Source organism: Oryctolagus cuniculus, chromosome 9, assembly GCF_964237555.1.
Source record: "Oryctolagus cuniculus chromosome 9, mOryCun1.1, whole genome shotgun sequence".
Lineage (NCBI taxonomy): Eukaryota > Metazoa > Chordata > Mammalia > Lagomorpha > Leporidae > Oryctolagus > Oryctolagus cuniculus.
The window spans coordinates 3,406,260-3,424,359 of NC_091440.1; the positions used below are offsets into that span (position 1 = coordinate 3,406,260).

Here is an 18,100-nt window from a genome sequence, read left to right on the forward strand (position 1 = left end):
GGATCAGCGTGGTGCGCTGGCCGCAGCACGCTGGCCGTGGCGGCCATTGGAGGGTGAACCAACGGCAAAGGAAGACCTTTCTCTCCGTCTCTCTCTCTCACTGTCCACTCTGCCTGTCAGAAATAAATAAATAAATAAATAAATAAAGTCTCTGGGCTAGCTCATGTCCACTCTTGTGGGGGACCTGCCTACATTAAAGTCTAGTCATTGGTATGGGGGGGGGGTAAATGAATCACACAGCTTTGTTGTCTGTTACAAAAATAATGATTGATACTGTTACATCTGAGTAGGCAAAGGGAGGATTCCAAGGAGGACACGGGGGGATTGAGGGAGAAACCATGCACACGGAGGGAGACACTGTGGTCGGTGCAGAGAACGAGGCTCTGGGTAACACGACCCTGAATGTACTAGCTCTCAGATGGTGTGAGACTTCCCAGACTAATCTGGGGATTGATCATAAAAATGGTCAGGTCAGGCGTAAGGGCCTTAAACACTGCAAGGTAATTAAGAAATGGGTTTTTCTCTTGTGGACTCCTCAGAAGAGAGAGACTGTGGCACGGGTCCAGCTCCCGTCTCGGGAAAGCACTCCACGTACCACGTCGTGTCTAAGCCATTTCTTCAAGAATGAGGAAAACCCCAGGACGTGGCAATAATGAGATGCAGAGAGCCAGGAAGGTCTGTATTAACTCGCGTAAGCATCGCTGACGAGGGGCTGCAGGATGAAGCTCTGAGTCTCCCTTTGGAACCCTCAGTGGGACTTTAATTTGCAATCCAGTGTAGACACGCAATACACAATAGAAGCTTGCTTTAATGGTTGATAGCATGAAAAATATTGGCTGGTTAGGAAAGATAATCCACTTCTGAAAAGATCAGAATTTCAGGTACAATAGATCCTCTCTCCCGATGGTGTGTTACACAGCAACCCGGCTGTGCTGGCTTCTTCGCCGCGGCCCGCCTGTCTGTGTGCGCTGGACAAGCTCTCTGGTCGGACTGGCATGCTGGCAGCTCGTGACTTACAGCCAGTATGCGAAGGTGATTTCCCAAGATAATTTGCACAACACAAATGTCAACTTTTTGGGATTAGATGGATCTAAATATCTAATTATGACCCTCGGCTTGGTTTTGCTCCTGGGTTTCAAAAAATAATGAATCTGAGTTGAAATACCAGGGTCATGAGGCCAGAGAGAGTCATATTCTGCCCCCAAACGGCCGCAGAGGGGCAGGCTCCCGGGGCTGGCCCTGGTTCTCCACCCAGGTTGCTGGCACTGCCGTTATCTTCGCCTCCATTTCTGCATTCACACGATTTCTTTTTAGAACACTGATGAACAGACAGACGGTGCGGGCTTTTCTGAGCACGTGTCCGCCTCCTGTTCCCATCAGGGAGTTGTTGCCAGTCGCTGCTTATATTGGTCTGTGTTTCGTTATGACAACGCAGGCTGCTTGGGAACGGAAGGAGGGCGTATTTGGGATCGTGGGTTTGGAAGCTCACAGTCCAAGACTGGGTGGCCCCGTTGTGTGGGCATCTGGCGAGGGCATTCTTGCTGGCAGGGTGCCCAGAGCCAGCACAGACCTGTCTACGTCGCTCCTTATCACGGGCGCTCCTCTAATAACCTACTCAATCTAACCACTTCCCAACGGCCCCGCCCACCAGCACCCTAATGGGGTTCCATTTCCGTCCCATTAACCTAAGACTCAGTGGGAACAAGTCTTTACACCTGGGCTTTTGGGTGACACCCAGACTAAGATCCAAACCACAGGACTGCGGTTCATCAGTAGAGCTCTTAGCATGGTTCCTGGCCCACAGTCTGGGTTCACCTCCCACTGAATTCCAGCCAAGCCCTGGGCAGGCTCAGACACCCTGCTAATGACACTGAAGTCAACCTCCCCTGCGTGAGTCGGCTGCTGCTTCAGGGAAGAGGCTTGGTGCGTTCTCTGCCAGTGAAGGCAATGTCGGCGTGAGTCTGATTGCGGTCAAGCAGGGACTCAGACTCCAAGAGGCTGAGACGCAGGGCGATGGAGGAGGAGCCATAGCTTTGGATCTGAGAAGTGATCCTGGCCCCGCCCTGGATGCTGTGAGCCCCTGATACCCCAGAGGACCCTGGGTGGGACAGGCTGTCAGCGAGAAGACGAACGAGGCGGAAGAGCAGGTGGAGGAGCATGGGAGCCCGTGTAGAAACGCCGCGTGCTTCTCGGGAATGCGGGAGGAGCACGGGAGCACGGTGCACTATAGAAACGCTGACAGCAGGGCAGAGGGGTCTTTGCTGCTGCCTCCCCCATCTGTCCCTGGGTTTGGCTTCGGGGGGGAATTACTTTCCCAGGGAGAGACTTGGTATCATTATTTTACTTTTAATTCTTTTCAGAGAGTGAGAATGGCATTCCAGACTGAGTCCAGGGTTTGCAAGAAAGATGGGTTTGATCCAAACTCTGTGATGGATTTGTTTTTGTGGTTAAGGGAAAATCAGTTAATCCCCGGGTCTCAGGTTGCTTGTTAGTAAACAGGGGTGGTGACACCTGCTTCGCCCACCTCTCTGGGAGATGGGGACCCAGCAGATGTCAGTGCGCTCTGCCACCAGGACGCAGCGGCTTACAAACATCAGCTGTTGACATTGCACACAGAGGACCGACGACCCCATGACAGGTCACACACCGCCTCCGGGTGCTGCCTGTGATGTGGAGTCGCATGCAGGCACCTTGAATCGCCACCATCATCGCTCATTTTCCAATTCAGGATCTCTCCAGTCTTTGCACAGCTCAGCATGCGTGCTGAATTCCCGGGGACCCCGGAGGAACAAGGAGGTAACTCAGCACCTCATGCTGGGCCTGAGAAGGAGCCTCTGGGCACAGAGCTCATAACACGCGGGTCCCAGCAAGGAAGGGTTGTTGGTTCTCCTTTTTATTTTTTTTTCCCCAGAAAATTCATGCTATATTCTAAAAGGGTTGTCAGAGTCCTGCTGTGCCTGCATTGCCCTCCCTCCTCCACCTACACCTGGAGCCTCTCTGGGGCTTCTACCTGCGCTTCCCCCAGGGTCACGGGCACACCTGAGAATCCGGGGACTTGGAGGAAGCTTCTCCCCCAGCAAGGTGCTGCATCTCGTTGGCCTGGGCCCCTGGAGCCCAACCCTGGATCCAGGAGCGATTGAGGATGGCCAGGTGGATGCTTCTCTCCTGAACCAGATTCTCTCCCGGAACTGGGGTGTACCTGCGTGCCCCATACATGTTCTGGGAGAGGGCAGGGGCTGTGAGTGCCAGCGTTACTCACTGAACTTCTGGGTTCCCTGTAGCAGCCTCACGCTCACATTGAGAAAATGCTTACTGGATGACGCTGAAGGAATGTGCTCAACAAGTTAATGCAAGTCTGGTTTACAGGCCCCCGGTTGCACAACTTGCCTTCTGAACTTCTGGGCATTTAGAGAAAGTGTTGTAAACTGTGAGGAAAGACGTTGCCACACAGGCTCAGGCATTTAGGAAAAAATGTCTTTCTAACTGATACAGAGGGCAAAGGCGTCTTGGGTAAGCGAGGCCACTGATCAAGTCAGCAAAATGCAGAGCTCATCTCCAAGCACAGATGAATAAAGTGTTACTTCTTTTGTTCATAGTATTTATTTACCATTGTCTAAATAGCACTTAAGACCTGTGCTAAATACCATTCTTTTTATTGACACGACTAATGTGTGTTCTTTCTTTTTTATTGATCAGTTTAGTTAGGGGTCAATTTTCTTGATTGCTCAAATAACCTTTTTTTTTTTTTTTTCTTTTTAAAATTTAGTTAGTGAGGAGCTATTTGGCCTAGAGGTTAAAAGGCAGTTTAAGCCGGCGCTGCGGCTCACTAGACTAATCCTCCACCTTGCGGCGCCGGCACACCAGGTTCTAGTCCCGGTTGGGGCGCCGGATTCTGTCCCGGTTGCCCCTCTTCCAGGCCAGCTCTCTGCTGTGGCCCGGGAGTGCAGTGGAGGATGGCCCAAGTTCTTGGGCCCTGCACCCCATGGGAGACCAGGAGAAGTACCTGGCTCCTGCCATTGGATCAGCGCGGTGCGCCGGCCGCAGCACGCCAGCCGCGGCGGCCATTGGAGGGTGAACCAACGGCAAAGGAAGACCTTTCTCTCTGTCTCTCTCTCTCACTGTCCACTCTGCCTGTCAAAAAAAAAAAAAAAAGGCAGTTTAAGATATCTATATCCCAAATCCAGTACCTGGGTTTGATTCCTAACTCAGGTTTCTTCTCTCTCCTTCTCCCCTCCAGGTCTATTTTATTTATTTGAAGGGCAGAGTGACAGAGAGAGAAGAACAGACACACACACAGGGAGAGATATGTTCCATTGGCTGCTTCGCTCTCCAAATGGCCCCAACAGCAGGGCCAGAGCTGGGAGCCAGAAACTCCATCTGGGTCTCTCTCAGGGATGACAGGGGACCCAGCATGTACTTGGTCGCCTGCTGCAGGTGCATTAGCAGGAAGCTGGACCAGAAGCAGAGTGGTGGAGACTCAGTACGGGACGTCTGTGTCACAGGCAGCGGCTTAGCCCACTGCGCCACAACACGGTCCCCAGAGTAAGATGCTATTCCTATCAGGCATTTGGAGAATCAGGAAGTGTGTGTGCACTGCTGTGAGTCCCAAGCAGACACTTGGTTACTGCCGAGGGGACAAGCGATTAGTGCAGAGCCATTTTCTCCCTGAGCGGACGCTCAGCGACACTCAGTCACCCATGGGCACCTTCCTTTTGGAGAACGCAGACTGAGTTTCCCCAAGACTCTTACTCATTTGGAAAATGGGGGGAATTTAGTGCTGAACCCAATGGGTTCCATTCCAGGGGCCGGCATCATGGCACAGAGGGTTAAGTTGCAGCTCAAGGTGCTTTCAGCCCATATGGGGGTGCCGGTTCCGGTCCTGGCTACTCCACTTCCGGTCCGGTTTCCTGCTAACATGCCTGGGAAGGCAGCAGAGGATGACGACTCAAGTATTTGTGTTCCTGCCACACAACTGGGAGACCCGAGTGGAGTTCCGGGCTCCTGGCTGTGGCCTGGACAAGCCCCCACTGCTGCAGGTGCCTTCTCTCTCTCTCTCACTTGGCCTTTCACATAAATAAACCTTTAAAAATGGTTCCTTCTGATTGTAGAGGAACGCTTGACTTTTATAGGAGGAAGGCAGCATATCAGCGAGGACGAGGACCAGACATCAACAAACTGTGCCCCCGGCCCCTAACAAATAAACCTCCAGGAAGAGAAATCACCCCGGGAGTGAGAAAGATTAACTGCCTTGGACAGGATAAGTACCACCAGGGCTGCAGGCAGACAAGGAGCTGAGGGGGTGTCGGCTCCGCATCCCATTATGGATGTGAGATTTGCATAAGGCAGCCTCATTTCTTATGCTGCAAGCTCATTTGTACGTGACAGAGATTAAATGATGACGGCGCTGCAGAGACTCCTGGATCAGACACCCGGAGCAGAGAACGGCCACTTCTCACGCCGCCCGCGCCCTGTCGCACGGACTTCTGCCGGCTATGCGGGAATACTGCAGGGTTTCTACGCCTTCAGGGAACTGCACTGATTTGGAAAAGAGGCATCTAAACCTCGTAAAACTCTGGCTCAAGATGCAATTGTAATTCTTTTTTGAACTTTGGTCTTCCATACTTAGCTCTGTTTGGATGTCGTAATTAGAAATCCACATTTTTTTTTTCCTTTTTAAGAGGACAAGGGGTTGTCTGCACCAGTTATCCATGCCACCAGGGACTGGCATTGCAGCTCAAATAGGAGCCCTGGCTGGGCAGTGCTGTTTTGGCGGAATGCTTGCCCCTAAAAAGATTTTGTTTGTGGCATGACAAACAGAGTCAGGCTTCTGTCTCCAACATCAGCTTCGTGTCTGTGAAGGCTGAAATGGACAGACCGGTCTGTACTAATTACAATGCCTTAAATATGTATCCTCCCCTGTAAACAATATCCATGATAAAATACCTATAAACATTTATTAATCAAGTGACTTCACAGTGGGACACTTCAAAGCAGACCAGTGTTGGAGCGAGGAAACGGACAGGATGTGAAACAGGACTGGCCCTGGGCGTGTCCTGATGTCTTCTCTCTACTTCTCCATATGTCTGAAATTTTCCATAAGGCAAACTTTAAAAAAGGATTCCTTTTTAAATAAATGGCCCTATGGAATAAAAATATCATAGTGTAAAAATCTGTTTCTATAACACCGTGACTGCCAAACTTAAAATGTTCTTATTTGGAATATTTATGTAATCAGATAGATATTTGAAATTAGCAGTGATTTCCTTTTAGCTGAAGTGATTTTTATTAAAAGCGCCACGAGAGCTCAATCTAGGAAATATGCTTCCAGGTCAGACTGGTTTCTCTTCAGGTGGAGTCTTCCCCTAACAAGGATTTAACAGCCTCCGGCCACGTGACGAGAGGTAACAAATACTACAGCTTTTTGGTTTTCATCACTTTTGAGTACCTGTTTGCATCTTATAAGCTGAGGACGCACAGAATAAGAAAGTAATGAAATAATTTTTAAAAATATCCCATGGATTGGGTTTTTCCTGAATTCACCCTGGTTCCTGTCCACTTGCTTCTCCAGATTCCTGGGCCACCCTGCACTGGGGTCGCAGCTGCACGCTGGTGTTCAGGGAGTGCACAGTCACAGGCTCAGTTATTCCGATTCCTTCTCGGCCACGGAGCAAGGCCACGGAGCAAGGCCACGGAGCAGGGGAGCACCCGAGGGGCTGGGACCCGGGGACCAGGTCCCCACATTCATGGCTGCAAACGGGGCTGGGGATTTTTTAAAAACCAAGGAACCAGAAGTAATCAGCACGGCAATAGTGGCCACATGAGATGCAGCCGTTCTGTGAATTAAGGGGACCCTTCCATGTAGAACAGGAACTCACATGTGAGGGCCCAGGGACTGCCCGTGTGCTCTGCAACCTGGTGTTTCCGCAGCACTTCCGCACGGCTAACTTGTAGGGCCTCGATGAGCCCCTCACCCCCACCCCTGCCGCCGCACCCAGCCCCTGCTGTTCTAGCAGCTTCCTGTGTGATTCAGGAGACAAGAATCACCACACTCAAGTCCTGCTCTGTCACTCAGGAGCGGAGGAACTCTGAGCAAGGTGACCACCCTTGTGGACCTCAGCTCTGGCTCCTGTAACAGCTCATAGTGTCGGGCGGGTCTGGTGGGTCAGGAATTGGGGGCCAGGAGAGCAGCAGGCACGTGACCGCTGCAGCCGGGGTCCTCCCCAGGCTGCTGCCACAGCCACCACCTGCACTGCCATGTTTTCCAGGTGTCCTGGGCTCCGGGAGAGCGAACGACTTTGCACGCCTCAAATCGCATGTCCAAGGGCCTACGGAAAATAAGCACCCCGTCCGTGAAATCCTCCTCCACGCACATCTTCGGGATAGTGGCCGAGTAGAATTGCACACCAAAGAACCTCACGCACCACACAGCACAGAACACCCCCTTTGAACCGGAAATGCCTCCAGCCAGGACATACCGGGCTGTTCTGTCCTTGAGATCCTGCTCCGAGGAGCTAAGGGGAGCCTTTCTAAAGAATCTGCAGAGTAATTTCCCTGTTATCGCACCTGTACAAGAAGGGAACGGAAATTCACGGGGTGCCTTGGGGATGAGTTAGACGCCCACTGGATTAACTGGCTGGTAAGCTATTTCAGGTGAAAATAAAAATGTCTCTAGGAAGAAGGCAAAGTATGGGATTTAGGATGTTAAAGGAAGGAAATCCCAGGACAATCGGAAGTCACGAACACCACTGTTCCATTCCTTCAGAAGGAAAGTGGATTACTGGGCTCAGGATTAAATTGCATAAACCCTAGTAATCACATAAGCAGCTCTAGCACTTAGCACTAGCCGTCAGTTTCCCCTTCCATATCGCGTCTTCAACCCCTTTTCCATTCTGCGGGAGTAACCGGCACTGCCCCCCGGGAACGCTGTGCAAACCCGTCAGCTTTTTTCTCTCATCACAGGCCACAGAGACTCACGAGCTCTCCAGTGTGTCATCGGAACTCCTAGAATCTGTTGTGTGGGAGTGATTCAGCCCCATTTTACTAAATTTTCTGTTATTTTAGCTACTGTGATAATGGCAGAAGTTGCCAATTCACGTATTTATGAGAAAGTCGTAAGCAGCTCAAACCAATCTTTGCAAATTGGGAAAGTATTTTGTAAAAGCCCACGATAGGACACTCGATGTCTCATAATTTGAGAGTTGGTAACAATGTTGTACTTTGGGGTTCTGAACAGGAAGGCTCCAATACCAGCTGATGTCAGCACAGGGGGAGATGATTACAAATCCACACACGGTGCCTGGAAACCTCACTCTCTCTCTCTCCTCTGAGCCCTAGACTCCCGGATTTCCAAAGGATTCGATCTGTCTAGAATTCACTAACCTCACTTCCTTGAATAGAGTCGAGAGGAGTCCACCCACGTCTGATCTGTAGCAAAAATGAGGTTCATGGGGTTTTAAGGCAAACACCAATTTGTTCTTTCAATGATTTTCTCTTACATTCCTTGTGTACCTTGGAATGAAACATGACCTGTGAGATTCAAATATTCTGCTACTTATAATTTCACTCATTAATGGCCTATAATGAAGAAGGACTTGTTGGCCAAACAATTAACTTTTTTTGTCTGAAGAATAGAGTGGGTTATTCACTCATTTGCTAAGGGTTGTTGGCCTTGACCTACTTTACTTCTTCACAGTGCTTCCTAGGTCTTCTAGTGTTCATACTGAAAGCCATTTCCTAATCAAAAGGAGAAAATTAATAAATATTCATGAATTTTCTTTTGGAAAAGGAGTATGTTGATATATGCATAACATGTGACACCATGAATCAAATCTTCTATCCAATCCCACCACTAGACCCCAGGGACCACACATAACCTTTCCACCCTGAATTTTTCCATCTGTACATGGGGGGAAGCAGACAGCATTCACCACTCCCGCATGTCCTTAAGGACAGCACACTTCACCCGACCGCCCTTCTCCCAAAGACAGAACACCAGGAATTATTTTAATAAAGCCTTTGTCACTTTTGTTGGGGAAATGACTCAATGCTCTGGGATTATTAACAGCGGGCACCTGTACCAATAGCGTACTCTGCACCAAGGCAACCGGATCTGAACGAAGTGGCACAGGATGAGCTGCTTGGAGGAGAGCAGCAAAAAAAAAAAAAAAAAACAAAAAACAAAAAACAAAAAAACAGGCTAACCGAGAGCACTTTTGCTAGGGGACACAAAATGCGTGCTTTCAAAGGCTGGCAACAGCGCCCGGCTGCAAGGCTTCGCGCTGAGCCCATGTGAGTGGACCTTCCAGTGCGCGCGGTGCCATCGGCTCAGCGAGAAAACGCAGATGTAACGGATAACAGAACCAAGTTAAAGCGTGCCGAGGAGACCACGCAGGTGCAGCGACTGGGAATCAAACGGAAGCCAGCACTGTAACGTTACGAGAAGTACTCTCCGTGCGACGAGGGAGCCTCGGTGGACCCCAAGTTAGAATCCTGCTCCAATAAACGCCGTTACAATGTATCGAATGCAGGAAAGAGTCCCTGTTTCCGCACCTCGAGCCTCCTAGTCTCACGGTGCACCTTGCAAGGCGGAGTCCTACCCGCCTGGGACCCTCTCAAGTTGGCTTCTGCCCGGAACCCCCGCCCCCGCCCGCATTTCCACGCCGCAGGCGTGCACACGCGCACCGCCCCGCACTCGCAGGCGGGCGCGCACTCACCTTCCTGCTGCCTGATCTTGCGGCCCGCGGCGGACCTGCGCAACACGCTCCGTCCGGAACTGAAGAGGCTGGCCAGCTCGTCCAGGGGGCTGTAGGGGCCGGGGGACGAGGCGCTGGAGCTGCCCCTCCGGGGGTCGCCTCGCGCTGCCCGCCCGGGCGAGCAAGGGGCCTTGGCGAAGCTGCTGCACGGGCCCCCGGCCGGGGCAGAGTTCGGCTTCGGAGGCCCTCTGCACGGCTCCGCGGGGGCCGCCGCCCTGCCCGCGTGGTGGGCCGAGGCGGCGTCCGGCGGGAACGCGAAGTGCGTGGCCGGCCGAGGGGCAGCGGGCGGCGGCGGCGGCGGCGGTGGCGGCGGCGGCGGCGGGGAGCCGCGGCCCGCCCCGTCCAGCGCAGCCAGGCCGGGCGATGCGGGCCCGTCGGCGTCCGCCTTCGGGTGTCTGGAATTCTGCGGGGACAGCGGGCTGGAGCCCTCGGGCTGCACGGGGTACTTGAGGTTGGTTTCCAGCACCGGCAACTTCTTGACCTCGAGCGGCGTCAGCGGCGACTCGTCCGAGGCGGGCGAGCAGGTGGCGGGCGCGGGCGGGAAGACCAGCAGCGGCGGCCGGTGCGGGAGCAGGTTGGGGAAGGGCGGCGGGATGTCGGGCCCCGCGGGCGCGGGCGCGAAGGTCATCTCCTCGTACACAGCCTCGGTCTGCTCGGGGCTGCTGGGCCCCGGGCCGGCCCGCGCCGCCGCGCCCACCATCTCGATGTACACGGGCTCCGCGTCCGCGTCTGCGTCCACGTCCGCCGCCGCCGGCGCTGGGGGCCGCGCGTCCCCGGGCTTGGGGCCCCAGATCTCCTCGTAGGAGCCGCTGAGCTTCGTGTGCGGGCTCCTCTTGGGCTTCCGAGGAGGGATCTTCTTCATGGTGCTGTAGTCGTCGCTGTGCGGGCGTGGCCGGGACAAAGCTGCGGCAGGACAGAGCGCGCAGGTCAGCCGGGGCCGCCCAGGCCTTGCGGGGCGCAGGGGCGCAGGGACGCGGGCCCACCTTGGAGGCAACGACTGCGGGGCGCGGGGACCCCGGGCCCACCTCGGGGAGAGCAACCCCGGGGCCTGCAGAGACCTGGGCCCACCTCGGAGAGAGCGACCCGGGGGGCCTGCGGGGACCCCGGCCAACCTCAGAGGGAGCAACTGCGGGGCGCCGGGACCTGGTCCCACCTTGGAGAGAGGGACCCCGGGGCCTGCAGAGACCTGGGCCCACCTCGGGGAGAGTGACTGCGGGGCGGGGGGACCCGGGCCCACCTCGGGGAGAATGACCGCGGGGCGTCGGGGCCCAGGCTGTGGCCCCCAGACCCCTACAGTTCTGGACAAACCTTAGACTTCCAAGACTCTAGCTAGGATAGGATGTTTGAACTGGGAGCTAGGCGGCAACTCCTACCACTGGAGGCAGAAGTCAGATGAGAAGGGAGGGATCCAAGGAATATGAACAGCCTGAAAAGTGAACTTCGAAAACTCACGGAAGACAGAATTAAAATGGATTGTGGCGCCAAGTCTTGCAGTGCGTGCATGGGAGACCGTCTGCAGTGTCCCGGGGAAATGCATATCATGAAAAAGCTATGCATGGATTTCAAAGATGTTTGACCAGAAAAAAAACTTATTTTTTAATTTCATTTTTTTTTCAGGAACTTTTAAAATACCCTCATAAGAAACTTGGAGTGGAGAGGAGAACACGCTTGCACCCTGTTCTTAGGGCCTACGTGAGGTAGGGGTGCTGGAAGGGGTTTCAGTGATTTTTGGAGATAAGGTGGGAGAAAGCCAGAGGGGCAGCTAAGTGAGCTCCTCCAGGCCCAGGAAGCTTCCTGCAGGAAATAAGCTGATTCAACTAAGCCAGTGATGTGGCACCGACAGAACTCAACCAGCACAACACATCTGTACCGACGAGGACAGAGACAGAACTCAGCACAGCACATCTGTACCGATGAGGACACGACAGAACTCAGCACAACACAGCACATCTGTACCGACGAGGACACAGACAGAACTCAACCAACACAACACGTCTGTACTGACGAGGACACAGACAGAACTCAACCAACACAACACGTCTGTACTGACGAGGACACGGACAGAACTCAACCAACACAGCACATCTGTACCAATGACACGGGCAGAACTCAACCAGCACAGCACATCTGTACCGATGAGGACACAGAACTCAACCAGCACAGCACATCTGTACCAATGACACAGACAGAGCTCCACCACCACAGCACATCTGTACCGATGACACGGACAGAACTCCACCACCACAACACGTCTGTACTGATGAGGACACGGACAGAACTCAACCAACACAGCACATCTGTACTGATGAGGACACGGACAGAACTCAGCACAACACATCTGTACCGATGAGGACATGGACAGAACTCAGCACAACACATCTGTACCGATGAGGACATGGACAGAACTCAGCACAACACATCTGTACCGATGAGGACGTGGACAGAACTCAACCAACACAGCACATCTGTACCGATGAGGACACAGACAGAACTCCACCACCACAGCGTATCTGTACCGATGACACGGACAGAACACCACCACCACAGCACATCTGTACCGATGACACGGACAGAACTCCACCAACACAACACGTCTGTACTGAAGAGGACATGGACAGAACTCCACCACCACAGCACATCTGTACTGATGAGGACACGGACAGAACTCCACCAACACAGCACATCTGTACTGATGACACGGACAGAACACCACCACCACAGCACATCTGTACCGATGACACGGACAGAACTCCACCAACACAACACGTCTGTACTGACGAGGACACGGACAGAACTCCACCAACACAGCACATCTGTACTGATGAGGACACGGACAGAACTCCACCAACACAGCACATCTGTACTGATGACACGGACAGAACACCACCACCACAGCACATCTGTACCGATGACACGGACAGAACTCCACCAACACAACACGTCTGTACTGAAGAGGACATGGACAGAACTCCACCACCACAGCACATCTGTACCAATGAGGACACGGACAGAACTCAACCACCACAACACGTCTGTACTGACGAGGACACGGACAGAACTCCACCAACACAGCACATCTGTACTGATGAGGACACGGACAGAACTCCACCAACACAGCACATCTGTACTGATGACACGGACAGAACTCAGCACAGCACATCTGTACTGACGAGGACACGGACAGAACTCAGCACAGCACATCTGTACTGATGAGGACATGGACAGAACTCGACCAACACAGCACATCTGTACCGATGAGGACACGGACAGAACTCAACCAGCACATCTGTACTGACGAGGACATGGACAGAACTCAACCAACACAGCACATCTGTACCGATGAGGACACGGACAGAACTCAGCACAGCACATCTGTACTGACAAGGACATGGACAGAACTCAACCAACACAGCACATCTGTACCAATGAGGACACGGACAGAACTCAGCCAGCACATCTGTACTGACGAGGACACGGACAGAACTCAGCACAGCACATCTGTACCGACGAGGACACTATAGAAAGGGGCTCTCCTGAAATGACGCCAAGGATAGGTTTTACAGTCAATCAACACATTTGAATCCTTGACACAAACATGTATTTAACAAGAAAATCAAGAGCATGAAATGTCTCTAAAGACTTATTACATGCAGACTTTGTAACTTGGCAAAAGGTGCAATACTCTGAAAAATAGCAAATTATTGGTAAGAGTTAATTTTGAAAGAGGCCACATCTTCTGTATGAGCGTTGCGTCTTTATCAGAGGTTATTTCTCTGGAAGCACAGATGTTAATCTTAGAAAAATACATAAATTTTACTGAAATATCAATAGATATCTTGGATTGTTTTAATAATTTGGTATTTTGTGAATCTGTAGGAATTCTTGACATTAGCGCATCTGATGTGGTCACCTTGCTGAGTTATTTAACTTAGCCATATCTGTCAATGGCTGTACCTTAGAACAGAGCCCTCTGGTCCCAGTTTGGGGAAATAGAATTATTAACATAAGAGGCCAGTGAGGTAGGCAGACTGGGGTTCACATCTGAACTGTGACTCACTCATTCACTTACCTGCTTTTCCCGCTAGTAAATAGAGAAACTTCCCTGCCTTCCTCTACTCCAGTGCAACAGTGATGAGAACAACAGACAGGACTTGGAACAAACGAGACAGCTCTACAGCACGCAAGAAAGTGACAGAGGCTACGAAGACGCCGTCCTGGGAGAAAGTCACAGTGTGGTGTTGGGCATGGGAGCGGTGCAGGGTCGCAGTTCTAACAAAGGTCTTGCACAGACCTCTGTAAACTCTGTGTAGTCACGCACAAAAGAGTGATGTTGAGAACCATCGCAAAGGAACAGAATAGAAGCTGGATATGAAGTTCTTGCCCTAACTTATGGGACATCTCTGTATGCCACTATTATTCAAGGCACCCCAAACGGACAACTTTTAAGAAGGAATGCCCAAGTGCACATTGTTTAATTAATACTCATCATTCCAAGGACTGTCCATGGGCTAAACCACAACAGCTCACAAGCTTCTAGAAAGTGAGTGAACTATCCTGTTTTTTAACATTAGAGCATTCTGAATATATGAATTATTCAAAGGATTTGTGGTAGATGGCATTTTCCAAAACTGCCTTCAGTAATATTTTCAGTCCCGCGTGGTCTTCCAGATCCTTGAACCTGGGAGAGTCTCTGTGGCTGCCCAATGAATAAAACATCGAGAAGATGCTATTTCCTGCCAAAGACAATACAGCTTCTGCCTGGCTCCTGCCCTCCTGGGACATTGCCTGGGAGGCTTGGACTCCCTGCAAGCAGTCCGTACGCCCTGTGCAGACGCTATGCAGGGAGGGAGGGAGCGGCCATCTGCTCCACTCTCAGTGTGGGCTTTCCCAACCCAGACACCAGAAATGGAAGCATCGATGTCCACCCAGGATCTGATCTCTGCCTCTGTCTGACCACAGCTGGGAGAGCCTGTCTGAGAACCACATCGTGCAGCCCGGCCAGTGAGAGATGATGTGTATGCCACCCTTGGTACCCAAGACATTGCACTCTGGAGGGGGTTGTTAGGTGACAATGTGACAACTACTGCAGGGCTTGGTAACCGGAAGATGGCTGCTGCTATACACGAACGTGGCGCTGGAAGTGGGAGGGGCCCCCAGGAAAGCTCTGGGTGAGGCTTGGAGGAAGGGGAGGAAGATGCTGGAAGCTGGAGGAAACACCACGTTGTCGAAGTCATGGTGGAAAGTTCAGCAGTGCTGTGGGAACCAGGAGACTCACAGAATGAGCAGGGGGTGCTGGCTGGGAGATTTGCAGGCAGAGTGTGAATGCGGCATGCTGGGTTCTCCCACCTGCCCAGAGTCAGCCTGGGAAGACTGGGGACTGAAGATTGGGGCAGGGCTGGCATGCAGCTGGTGGGTAAAGCCACTGCCTGTGATGCCAGCATCCCTTTTGGGTTCCGGTTCCAGTCCCAGCTGCTCCACTTCTGATCCAGCTCCCTGCTAATGTGCCTGAGAAAGCAGCAGAGGATGGCCCAAGTGCTTGGGGCCCTGTACCCATGTGGGGGACCTGGAAGAAGCTCCTGGCTGCTGTTTTCAGACCAGCCCAGCTCTGGCCATTGCAGACATTTGGGGAGTGAACCAGTGGATGGAAGATCTCAGTTTCTCCTTCTGTCTGTAACTCTGCCTTTCAAATAAATAAATCTTAAAGGAGAGAAGTTGGAGCAAAGAAAGAGTAATGAACTAGAATGGACCAAAACTTCTCAGGTCTGACAGAATGTTTCAATGCCAAGATCTCTAGGTGGCAAACAGTTCTCAAGAAGAGACTTTTTTTTTTTTTTTTGACAGAGTTACAGACAGTGAGAGAGACAGAAAGTCTTCCTTCCGCTGGTTTACTCCCCTAATGGGTGCTACGGCCCGTGCTGCTCCGATCCAAAGCCAGGAGCCAGGTGCTTCCTCCTGGTCTCCCATGTGGGTGCAGGGCCCAAGCACTTGGGTCATCCTCTACTGCCCTCCTGGGCCACAGCAGAGAGCTGGCCTGGAAGAGGAGCAGCCGAGACTAGAACCCAGCACCCATATGGGATGCCAGCACCGCAGGCGGAGGATTAACCAAGTGAGTCACGGCGCCAGCCCAAGAAGTGACTTCTAGGCAGAGGTGGAATTTACAAGTTTTCAGGAACACAGGCTCTAAAGACGCAGCCAGGGACAGGCCTATCAGACTTGTGAGGCACAAGAAAAGCTGAAAGTTTGCCTCACAGACTTTTCCAACAGCAAAACTACCAGGAACCTCAGGGCATCGCCCCACGGAAGTGCTGCAGGGAGCCCAAACGAGGCAAAGCTGATCCCAGATGGGTGTGTGGATGCTTTGGCCTGAAGGAGCGGATTAGAAACTGGTTGACAAAAAACACATGAAGCTTTCAAAGAAATTGCCCCGCTACCCCTGGGTGGGGCAGAATCCTCACAAAATGAAGACTCTGCGGTCCCTTGGAATTTTACGAGCAGGTAGCAGGCTGAGAAGACAAGCCCCTCCCAGATTACACATTATAACTCTAAGGGGATGCCTGACTACAGCACAGGGCTGAGAACCATGGAGAACCACGGCCGGGTGCTAGGATTAAGTCCTTCCAAGGCCCTGGCAGCAGGGGTCCCCGAGTTGCTCTGCACTCCGGGGCCACTGTGCCATACCTGACTCCCCATTTAAGAAGAGGCTGTTACAGCGAATGTCCAGGCTGTGTGGGCAAACAGGACGTGGTCTCTTAGGCCACAGATCTGTCGATGGAGGTGGCTTGCTTTGGGGGCCCTGCTCCCAATCTGACTTCGTTGATGAGATGTGAGGATGGACGGAGGCTCTGGGGAGCTGAGGGAGAGGTGAGTGTACTCGTGTGGGAGCCGTGTGAATGGTTTTGTCCAGACTGCGGACTGAGTTTATAAACAGTGGCTACAACTGTATTTCCAGGCCTACCAAGAGGGAGGATCACTTTGTCCTACCCTAACCCTGGATGGGCCTTTGGGACAGCCCTGGGGGGTGAATGGGCAGCAGGGAGACCCCACGGCTTCCAAGGCTGACTTACAAAGGAGATGCAGCGTCCACCTGCATTCTCTCCCCTAAACCGTCTGCCTTGGAGCCTCCGGCTTTCCTTTAAGAACTCCGTGCCGCCCAGGCAGTGTGGAAAGACGGAGAGGAGACGGATGACAGTCCCTGGAGAGTCCTTGGCCTCGCAGTGCCAGAGACTGGCTCTCTGATGATTCCAGCCACCCCACCGCAGCAGCCTGGAGACTTTGAGTCACAGCCACGCCGGTGAAGCCCCCAGACCCCGAGAGATGTGGGCAGAAGGGTCCCTGCCTTATTTAGACCACGACGTTTGGGTGGGTTGTGAGCAAGAGATAACTGTTAATATTCCCTCCGGCTTTGTTCTAGATGTGGAGGGGCACCTCTTTTATATTACAGTGTTTTGAATAGAAGTAGCGGGGCTTGTGTGGAGGCCGTGGGAGGGGGCTGTGGGGTCCCTCCCGGGCACAAGCTCAGCTCTGGGACTCAGCGTACCCCTGTCCAGAGGTCACGTGAGCAGTCCCCCCCCCCCCAGGATGTCCTGAAGATCTGGGATGCTCAGCACGTGCCCTGCACGTGGTAAACACTCAGCTGGCGTCGGCCGCTAGCTGTCAACAGGGTGAGTGCCACGCGGCCAGGAGGAAATCATGGGAGGCAGAATAGCCTTCTGCTGAGTACGGCCTTGCTTCAGCAATGTGGGGTCACCGGCAAGCCCCACCGATTTCCAGACAGCCCAGGGTCCTGTCCTGCTGCCTGGCTTCAGTTGGAACCTCTGGGTGTCGGGACTGGGTGTTCGTTCTTTTTAAACTAACTGTGGAGAGCCACAGTTAGAGAACTAAAGGCCACTTTGGTTTGCGGCTGTTTGGGGGCGTGTCTTTGTGCACACACATGCCGAAACTCCGTTCGCAAATAGGGACTTGAGGGCTATAAAAATGAATGTTCACGGAGCATTTTCTTATGTTTTTTAGCCCTAAGATTTAGGCGTAAAACCTTTACGACATCTTCTTGGAAATGTCGGAAAACAGAGTCAGGAAGACGCTCCACCATCAGAGGACGCTCTTAGGGCCAGTTCTGCTGTCCTAAGGGCTGGACTGCATTCCCAAGCCACTGCATCATTTAGTGAACCCTTCTTATCTGACCCACTGTAGAATGATCTAGAGACCTGTGTCATGCTCAAGTTCTGTTAGTGGACAGGTACTTCACCCTACACATAGCTGCCCCTTTGAATTTTTTGCGAAGGCACATCAAGGACTTGTAAGTCCTCGTCTGTCTCAAGACACGAGTGCCTGGAGGCTGTCCTTACTGG

General features: G+C 52.6%; 1 protein-coding gene across 7 annotated transcripts in view; it reads right to left on the reverse strand.

Moving 5' to 3' along the window:
* Positions 1 to 18,100, reverse strand: part of MYO16 (myosin XVI) — a 697,134-nt gene that overhangs the window by 57,625 nt on the left and 621,409 nt on the right. For all 7 annotated transcript variants that reach the window (XM_070048580.1, XM_051849982.2, XM_051849978.2 and 4 more), the window contains one exon: positions 9,714 to 10,655. In XM_070048580.1, the coding sequence (XP_069904681.1) occupies positions 9,714 to 10,655 (942 nt within the window). The remainder of the gene's footprint in view (positions 1 to 9,713; positions 10,656 to 18,100) is intronic.